The sequence below is a fragment of the Pestalotiopsis fici genome (genome assembly GCF_000516985.1).
Source record: "Pestalotiopsis fici W106-1 unplaced genomic scaffold PFICI_Scf_7, whole genome shotgun sequence".
Taxonomy (NCBI): domain Eukaryota; kingdom Fungi; phylum Ascomycota; class Sordariomycetes; order Amphisphaeriales; family Sporocadaceae; genus Pestalotiopsis; species Pestalotiopsis fici.
The window spans coordinates 1,725,656-1,735,066 of NW_006917097.1; the positions used below are offsets into that span (position 1 = coordinate 1,725,656).

General features: G+C 48.8%; 4 protein-coding genes across 4 annotated transcripts; 3 read left to right on the forward strand and 1 right to left on the reverse strand.

Annotated features, from left to right (window-relative positions):
• Positions 1–900: 900 nt before the first annotated feature.
• On the forward strand, positions 901–1,614 carry PFICI_10170 (uncharacterized protein; the record flags this gene model as incomplete). Its single annotated transcript, XM_007838751.1, has 1 exon — positions 901–1,614. The coding sequence occupies one exon, from the start codon at positions 901–903 to the stop codon at positions 1,612–1,614; it is 714 nt and encodes a 237-aa protein (XP_007836942.1).
• An 854-nt stretch (positions 1,615–2,468) lies between these two features.
• PFICI_10171 (uncharacterized protein) lies at positions 2,469–3,575 on the forward strand (the record flags this gene model as incomplete). Its single annotated transcript, XM_007838752.1, has 2 exons — positions 2,469–2,678; positions 2,754–3,575. 2 exons carry the CDS (start codon positions 2,469–2,471, stop codon positions 3,573–3,575), a joined length of 1,032 nt encoding a protein of 343 aa, XP_007836943.1.
• Positions 3,576–3,822: 247 nt separating this feature from the next.
• PFICI_10172 (uncharacterized protein) lies at positions 3,823–4,927 on the reverse strand (the record flags this gene model as incomplete). Its single annotated transcript, XM_007838753.1, has 2 exons — positions 3,823–4,791; positions 4,868–4,927. 2 exons carry the CDS (start codon positions 4,925–4,927, stop codon positions 3,823–3,825), a joined length of 1,029 nt encoding a protein of 342 aa, XP_007836944.1.
• Positions 4,928–5,664: 737 nt separating this feature from the next.
• Positions 5,665–6,193, forward strand: PFICI_10173 (uncharacterized protein; the record flags this gene model as incomplete). Its single annotated transcript, XM_007838754.1, has 3 exons — positions 5,665–5,701; positions 5,785–6,020; positions 6,101–6,193. The coding sequence occupies 3 exons, from the start codon at positions 5,665–5,667 to the stop codon at positions 6,191–6,193; spliced, it is 366 nt and encodes a 121-aa protein (XP_007836945.1).
• Between the last annotated feature and the right edge of the window lie 3,218 nt (positions 6,194–9,411).

The following is a 9,411-nucleotide window of genomic DNA, read 5'->3' on the forward strand; positions in this document are numbered from 1 at the left end:
GTAGAGTATTACTTGAGAACAATGGTGATATTCGAAATGTATTCGGCACAAGAATTCTTATTTATACTATGCCGCAGAGATTGATTTGTGGAAGGTACGTGAATAACGAATGACTTTGGCCTCTACAGTCGCATTTGAGAATAATTGACATGTCATTCAACATACATGTTGGATCTTATACTTCCATTTCTATCCCAACGTATCACTGCACCAATTTTTAGGAGAATCGTGAGAGGTCCGATTGTTAATCACTTCAGATGCGGATATATATCAATGAGCTTTGAGCCCTATGATGATATTTGAGTCATAGTGTATGGGATTTCGAATCATGTACGCATTGCACAGGGGTAACAAGATTGGATGAGCACCGAAATAATTACAATAGTAGCAGATTCACCGGGCGCTTCCTGAATCACGAACCGCTAGACAAATTGCACCTCTTTCCCCTCTGCATAGGTAGTAATCAAACGCCGCTCCTTGATTGCCACTATGCTGCGTCTTTGTTGCCAGTCCTTGAACCACACATAAGGAGAGACAATGGATCATTGAGATTTCGTTGGGATTCGATCCACAAGCGAGACGCATATGTGGAACAATGTGCAATCAATTTCATTGTTATGGGCATTTTGGTTATAACGTCACATTTTTATGCGCAATGCCCACACAGTGAATTGGAAGCATCAATCTTCATCTCGAGTCACAGCTGAGAACGTACCTAGGCGGCAATCTTGTTTTCTTCTGCCACCTTCGACCAAGATTCTTCGCCATATAGATTGCTGGCCCAATCTTTCGATCACCGACTGTACATTGTTGATCTAGCGACAGGCTCCTGGTTCCGAAGGTGAGTATTGCTTTTCATTCATTGTTTTCGTCTTGGTAATATTCTGCGCGGGGGTCAACATGTGCCGTCGAGTCTTGTATCATCACATGCACTGCGATGTTCGGCAGCCAATGACAGTACCAAATGGAATCATAGGAGCCGAGGCTGGCGTCTATGAGAACCCTTTGCGCACATTTCATCATCGCTGCGAAATAGATGTCCGGGTACACGAGCCCGTGCATTCAGTGTTGCTGGATCTGCCTGCAGTAAAGTGTGAGTACCACAGCTGCTGTCTGGTCGTGGAGGAGGTCCTCTACTGCTCTGAAGGGGACCAGGTGCTGAATGATGGCGAGGACTTTGAGCCGGAGATGTGCGACTGCTATGCTCTAGAGCACCGCCATGAGCAGATCCACCAGCGCTGCTTCGGAGACGCCTGCCAAGGACGAATGTGTCTACACAACTTGACCAACGGTGCCAACGATGCTAAAGACCAATGGCCAGGTCTAGAAGAGGTGATATGGTACGAGACATGGGACCCGGTCTACACCCGACCGGTCGAGCTGCGGGCAAAGTGGGAAGACCATCTCTTTAGGCGCATGGCGAAACTAACTACCATGAACAACGACCTCCTGATTCATGCGGCAGTGCTGCACGATATCAGTCGAGATGTCTCTCTTGGCAACTCACCTCACATCCAAGCAGCTGCGAAAAACTTTCTTCGGTGCAATAAAAGGGTACAGAAGCAGCAGAGGCGAATAGAACGACGGTTCAGGTGGGCACAAGGCAGAAACTGAGTACTTGCTTCGCTCCATGTCACACTTGGATATGTTTTCGCTTTCGCTATAAATAAGCTTCTTAGTATAATAAATATTTGTTTCCGTGACCATCACATTTACCATCAACATTGAATTCCCTCTTCATTAATGCATCTCTGTCGCCAATATCTGTACTATTGATGATAGGCTCTGTCAAAATAACTAATGGCGAGGTAGCCGCTGAAGAAGTACATGAAAGCGGAACACGGGAAAATGGTGAGACAAATACCAAGTCAAACACTCGTCATACGCTTGTCATAGAAGATAGTCATCTTTCTAGTTAACCAATTCCATGATACCACAGACGATATCTCATCGCTAAAGGAATTGTACTATCTTGTCAAAGCCAGTACTTTTCTATTCGATCAAACGTTCCTAGTCCATCAGAAATTACTCGTAAAATCATGGTCAGGCCAACACAAAATAGCAAACCATAGTCAACGTTCAGCGTGTTGGCAGCCACGCTGACATGATTTAAGTTCAACCAGGCTAGACACGATTGAGACACGCCCCTATGGAGAGCCAGCCCCAGCACATCGCTAACACCGACGTTTTCTGATTGGACCATTGTAGAGGAACTGGACCAGTCTATTCTTCTTGGGAGTGAAACAATTTGAAAGGGCTGCTGGTCACGGCCGATCCGAGTATGCTCATGAGTGTTCTAGCGGGAAAAGACCACAGCTCATCTAGAACGTTTCTACTTCGAGACAACCCAAGCTGTATCTGATAAATATCCAGAACCTCCAGAATCGTAACTTTGGCCTATTCTGGATTCACCACTTTTCAAATCATCTCTGAGTGAAGATGATCGGACCCAGCTGAGAACCATAAGAATGTCTGTGACAAGTACTTCGACGCAGCGGTCGACGCCATCACGGAGTGGAACAGTCAGCTCGGACAGAAGCACCTCGTCCAAGGCATCTTCAGTGGCTGGTCCCGACTCGACACCTTCGGCCGCTGCCAAGAGGCAGGCTGAAGCTGTTCGCGGAACATGGGCAGATCAGCCATTCTCTCTACTGAAGAGTCCTTCAGTCGCACACGATGTATGCCATGCAAACCCAAGCAGACACTGCGCCGACGAGATATCATACCAGGGTACAGTGCTGACTCGCTTGTAGGCCCGACACCCAGCTGTGTTTGTCGCCAATGACATGACACATCAACACAATGCGGCGCTACGAGGACTGAATGCCATCTATCTACAGGCACCTCATCTGCAGGACCTCCAAGACATTACAGACCTATTGTTCTTAGTGCAATGCTGGGGGCTCTGGGTTCAATACTACGATAATCTCAGACGGAATAGCATATTTCCCCAGTTCGAGGAGGCTCTCCAAAAGCCAGGATTCCTTTTGGCCCGAATTCAGGAGGAGACTGATTTCATACCTTCTCTAGACCGCCTTCTCCACTATGTGCAGGAAACCCACGCGCAAGTCGAGACATATGATGCCGGAATCTTTCAAGGCCTGATAAACGACGTCGGTGTGCCTTTCCGATCGCACCTCGCCGACACAATTTCCATCCTTCTTGAAATCCCTTGGCTCTGCGACCAGATGAACTCGCCCGAGGCCAAATTCAAGGCCGGCCGCATCTCGCAAATCTACCGCAAGATTGACAAGGAGGCCAGCGGGGCCATGGACATGCACATTGTCCCGCCCATGCTCATGCGGATGCGCGATACCACATCTGCTGGGGGGAGAAACTGGCCGGGAGTGTCGCTCATTGCACTGCACACCATTGACAAGACGCTGTCAAGAACGCACGCGGGGGCGTGGAGGTTTCTCCCATGTGACGTCTGGGGAAAGCCAAGAGAGCTTCCGTTCTTGGGTCAGGATGTAGGGAAAAGCAAAAAAGTCACCATCAAGATCGTGAGGGTAGAGTCTGAAGTACCATCGAGATCACCTACTCAGGGGCACGAACAGGAACAAGCCATGATCTAGTTTGGTGTGTTTCAAGCCACACTGGTGTTCCGATAATCAACTATGGGCAGGGGCAATGTAGTAGGAAAGACGCGCGTCAACAACTGCGAATAGTAATGTTTGTGGTCAAAGAATATAGTGGGGTTATATAGATGGGTTACATAGAGAAAATATACAGACATTTTGCGTTTACAAAGAACAAAACGAAGGATCCGTCCTCTGATCATGCCGTCATGATGGTCTTGCTTCAGCTCCGCCGTCTTTGCAATCATTGCCGAAGTAGACTTGTCCCGACGGCCCACCGCTGAGCTGCTTCTACAACATGCTCGATGCGCCATCTCGGCCCTGCACCGTAACATATCGCCTGAAATGCCAATTCCCTCACAAACTCCCTTGTAACTGCAGCCCATGAATCGGTAGCCGTGCCGGCCAGCGCCGCCTCGAGCTGTGCAAACCTGTCACCGAGCTCGCAACGCAGACAGTCGGCAACATCAAACGCCGTAAAGAGTAGATTGCTGTCCGATGGGGCGCAGTTTTGCACAATGGTCATCATCACTACCTTGGCCATCCACGGGTCATGACCCTGATTCTCATCGCCCGCCATGAAGCCTTGCTTCCGGTACATGAGGCGGCCGCGAAGGACGCAGAGCACATCATCAATGGTGACATACTGGAGCGTCTTGCCAAAAGCCCGAGATGAGTCCTTGTTCAAGTGCAACGAAGAAGCGGCCTCGCGCAGTGCTTTCGCCGACGCGTAGCTGTACGCTATGGCGATCCAATGGATCTGGCCGGCGACAGAGTAGGCCGCGGGTCCGAGGTAGGGAGCTATCTCCTCTGGAGCGCCCGTGATCTTGAGGGCCAAGTCATTGCTAGGTGATGGAAGAAGATTGGCGGCCTCGAAATTGTTCTGATGCGACCAATCGTCTACTGGCCCAATGACATCTTCCTCACATACTGGCGATTTGGGGGCTGCTTCTATTGATGAATCTGCCGCTTCGTTGCTGGAAGGATTTGACTCGACCCTGCCGACGACTTTTGAGCCCTGACGACCCGTACCGGCTAATATCTGCGCATCTTCAATGGCGTGGCCCAAGGCTGTCTGGTTCCCGGCAGCCGCAGCACTGATGGCAGCAATCGCATCGCGAAACTTTTGATTTTCATCCTTGAGGATCCTGATGGTATCTATTTGCTTTTGTCTAAAGGCTCGCTGTGCTAGTCTTCCCTTTTCGCGACGTTTCTAGGTTCAGGCAAGCTGATCAGCACATGCGTATCTCCATTTGTAAGCCGGAGAAGTGGGTTGAGATTGAGCCTACCTTGGTCCCCTCTGGACTCGAGTCCAAGGGATTCCCAACATCTCTTGCTCTTTTACTCATCATACTATCGTAATGATTGAAAATCGAAATTATTTGATTGTTTCCGCATTCGAGGTTCAACGAGCACTTTTAGGAGTCATACCAGGGGATTCCGAACTGGCGATGACACCAGTGATTGCGAATTAGTAAGCGCCGTAAGCACTGTCGGGTCCTGCCCGCCCACCAATGAAGCTCGCTTACCTTGATGCTTGCTTATACCAACAAGATCCACCCTGACCAAAGACATTCTTCTCGATGGATATGTCCATGAGAGAGTTTGACTTGACAGCCTACCGAAGTAGGTATGCAGTAATTAACCCGTCAACCACCGCGGAACGGAGTAGGATATGTACTATTTCAACGCTGCTTTGCATTGCGACTATCGCTCCACAAGAATGATGGTTTCGTCGGACATGATCAAGTAGTTCATTCGACAAACCAGGCAAAATTTAGCAAGTACAAAAAGAATGACACTAGAATATATGATATACGCAATTGTACCAGTAATCAAAGCTTACTCGGGTTGCCGATGCGCTCTTACATTAGGTTGGGGCGCTGGTGCCAAATCCTGGGCGCTCCCACTTCAACCTTCTTGTATATAATTATAATCTAGTTAATCACAAGAACGTCTAATAAGTAATGTTCTGGCGTCTTGATTGGTGTTGAATCGGAGCTCTATCGGCGCTCGGGTAGCATTTCACAATTCTGATCATCCTTATTCCGGCATATACCAAGATTTAAAATCAGCTACATCCAGAATGGAAGTCGGTGGATATGCGTTTGTTGCTGGAGGAGGTGATATGATCCCCCCCCCCCCCCCATACCCACACAATGGCCAAATAACTGACATTCCCAATGCCTTGAAGCAAGTGGTTTAGGCAAAGCCTGCTGCTACGCCTTTGCCAGAGAGGGCGCTACCGGTGTGGTCGTTGCCGACATCGACATTGATGCCGCCGAAGAGACGGCGTCAGAAATCAGGGCGCTGGCCACGCATCCAGAGTTCCTGGCCGAAGCGGTCCAGCTTGACCTCGGCGCGGAAGAGTCGATCCAGAGTGCCATTTCATACACGACCGCCATTTTTGGTCGCGTTGATTACTCAATACATTGCAATGGAGTAAGTCATTACCATGAAATACTTTAAATACTTTGTTTTACATGCCCTGAGGGCCCAGTTCCAAGCTGATTGCATTGCAGATGCCCAATCGGACTTGTGACCTAATCGCACAAGCCAGCTTCGTCGATCTCAAACGCCTCCTTGAGCTTGATATCCACAGAGCCGTTGTTTAACAAGTATTGCTTTAGAGAATTCTTCATACTTCTGAGGAACAACATTTCGTGTAACAGACTTTGTTTGTACATTGGGGAGATGCTAGAATTAGGGTCGAAAGAACTGATATCATATGACAACACGCTGTTCAGGCTCTTCCAGCGTAAAGCCTATTGTGCCGGGTGCCCCTTACCAGAACTCTAGGCACTTGCAGCATATATAAATGAATGCTAGACCTGTGATTTATACGTCGGCCGGAACCTATAGGGTAGACACAAAGAGCGAAGAGTTGTGATGGACGCTTCAGCAAGAAGACTCCAGCCCAGCACGGTGATAATCAGCCATGTGTTCATGGCATGTGATTGATACACAAGGGATTGTACAATCCCTTTATCCTCAATTGAAGGCTCGCATCGATAATGGACTCAAACTTAAACGGGAATGTCATTGCTTTTCAGGACATCCACAAGGGTGAAAGCCCACACTGCGGCTCTTCACTGTCGCGCTTGTTTCTTTTCTTTATCTTCTCAGACCTGTTTGAGCTTCCGAGAATAGGGAACTCTGTTCTCATGCATTCGACTCCAATTTTCTAGCGGATGGGGAGACTTTCGCGGTAAATTACAAGATAAGCATCCTGCCATTTGCCGCGGAGTCCAAATCCTTCATGCCTACCGGGAGTCATGGGGAAATAAAGCAATTCGTCGATCCGCGTTGGTTCTAAAAGTGTGCTTGCCGTTGCGTTTTCCTTCCAAGTGATCAATCATAATGAGGCCGCTGCAGTATCACTTCTCAAAGCTCTATCAAACGATCCGTTCGAGCTCGGTCGCACTCTGGTTGGTACCAGGCGCATCCTAGTTGATTCTTCAGATTCTTTGTGGACCATGTTGCTAGTGACCCATCATTATCCCCTGGCGAGGTAAGCATTTCTCATCTTCAAATAAGCCTGCTATTCCGAGGACGACTTCGAGAACGACCCGCAAGATAAAATTTCCCAGGTTTCGAGATGAACAATAGTGAATACTACGTCTATCTATTTACAGGCAAGACCACTGTATCAGATAGGTCCAGCGCCACGTGTTGGTGATCTCGGCCCTCGGCCAGTGGACACTCTAGCGGAGCCGTTGAGGCATCGTGGCCCACTAGGTCGTGATGTGGGCGGCGAAATTCCGTTTCACTCCAGCTTGCTTGGAATATTCACATGACAAATAAGGTCAGTACCTCAAGAGTTTTGCAGTGTATTATACTAGAGTCCCAGCCTTCCCAGGTCAGAACCTGTCAACCACGGTAGCGAAGGCCGTCCCTTGAGGGTCCAAGAGGGCCAATAGATAAGCGAAATCCCAGTCAAGACTTAAGCGATATAAGTTGATTCCAGCCTTCGGGGACTTTTATACTTGATATTGATTAAAACGTGGGCTGGACTCTTCTGTTTGATGGAGCAATCCCCGAATTTCCAAGTTTCCAACGTCCAGGTTCAGTCCCTTGCACCCGCAGATTTCATGATTCAAATATCAAATATCTGTCTTGACTTGGTAGCCGAGGTTGCCGCGGGTTTTGTTCTCATATCTCCTTCATTCTACAGATGACATGAATGTAAGCGGCAAATATCGTGCATATTCAATTACCACGAGGATGATGTTGCGGCGTCGTAAGTCCCATGGGCCAAGGGAGAGGCGGCTCTTGCGGCTGAAGCAGGAATCTGCCTTGCGTCGCAGCCCGACTGATTTGTCAAACTCGCAAGTACGTACATCGCCTACAAGTTTATGCCTTTTAGAAGCGTGGACCCTTGGCTGCCGAGGACTCCGATTCGAAGCCATACATACATCTATGCTATAGTACATGATAATATGAAGATCCCGGCGGGGCTGTACACAGAATCCGGAACAGCCCCTCCATGAAGAAGAAAGAGGGAGCCAAGGCATTGCGAGCATGCGCATCAGAACCCTAAAAGATCACACACCAAGGAGTGACAGTTTGTAAAAAGAAAAAAGAATCATGCTCAATCACCACAAAAGTGCAATGTAAAAGCATGAGAGTGCTAGTAGAAACAAATCCTACAATATACTACATACTAACTACGACTGCGTAGTAGTAGGTATGGAGCCCCTAACGTAGCTAGCTGGCGGGCTGGGGATAAACTCCGAAACATGGCAATGAGGGCTAGTCTTCACCTATTCTTGCCAGTACCGCTTCTTGCATACCATGCCAACTATCTAACGAGTCCAACGGAGCGGCCAAATAACTATGTCCGTTCCAACCGTCTTCCATACTCGATGCTAGCTAGGGATGTACGCAATTAATACTACTCGAACGTAGACTAGAACATCGAAACTGACCGGGCATCTTTGTACGTATGTGACAGGTAAACCGATTGGTTGAGACTATTATTAGAGTTAACTTCTCCACGTCGTGCCCACATTGTCCCCTCACCGGAGCGTTTCCGATTCAACCAACATTGGTTTTGGTCGAATCTGGAACCAAAGTCCGGGAATTAAGAAATTAGCAAAGGGTGATGTGCCGTCTGCTTCAGATGTGCGCAGAAGTGACCATGCCGTCCTGGATTTTCTTGTCTCTTGGTGGACGCCAGTCTCTTACTGGTTCTGAGCTGTGTAAACTCGAGGGGTGCCCCCCTGGATGCCCAGAACGGGGAACCGGGGCACCCTGGACGGAGACGCGTGGTCGGCGTCGTCGTTACATGGGCCGAGAATTCCGCCGCGAAAGCAACTCCCTTCATGATCCATAATGGCCTTGTGTGCATAGTGGCCGGCCGCCCGCATTCTCCCTTTCTCCCAATTGAGAAATCAGTGGCGATCACATTGCGCGGTCCAGATGCATTACGCCGTGTACAGGCTTCAGACCTCGATTGACCAACCCCATTGCTTGTATTGGTGGAAACATCAGCAACTATGCACATCTACAGGGGCCGCCTAATAAACATCAGATCTGGGCGGAGCTCCAGATATCCTCTAGACCCCTGGTGTAGTCTGTCACGACCGTGGATTGGGCTGTATTCTTGCGAGCTCGGGTGTTTCGACGCGAATAATCGCTTCTGACATACATATAATGTAGCCTTGGCAATTGGTGGTTTTTAACATGCAGATGGGCGTCCACATTTGTGTCCGGCGGAGAACCTTGGACACTGTCTTTTCATCCGATGTCACGATGGGAGAAATGCCATTAGACTTTCCTGCAAAGATGACGTTGACAAATTGAGACACCTTTTCCCAATCCTTTCGAATAA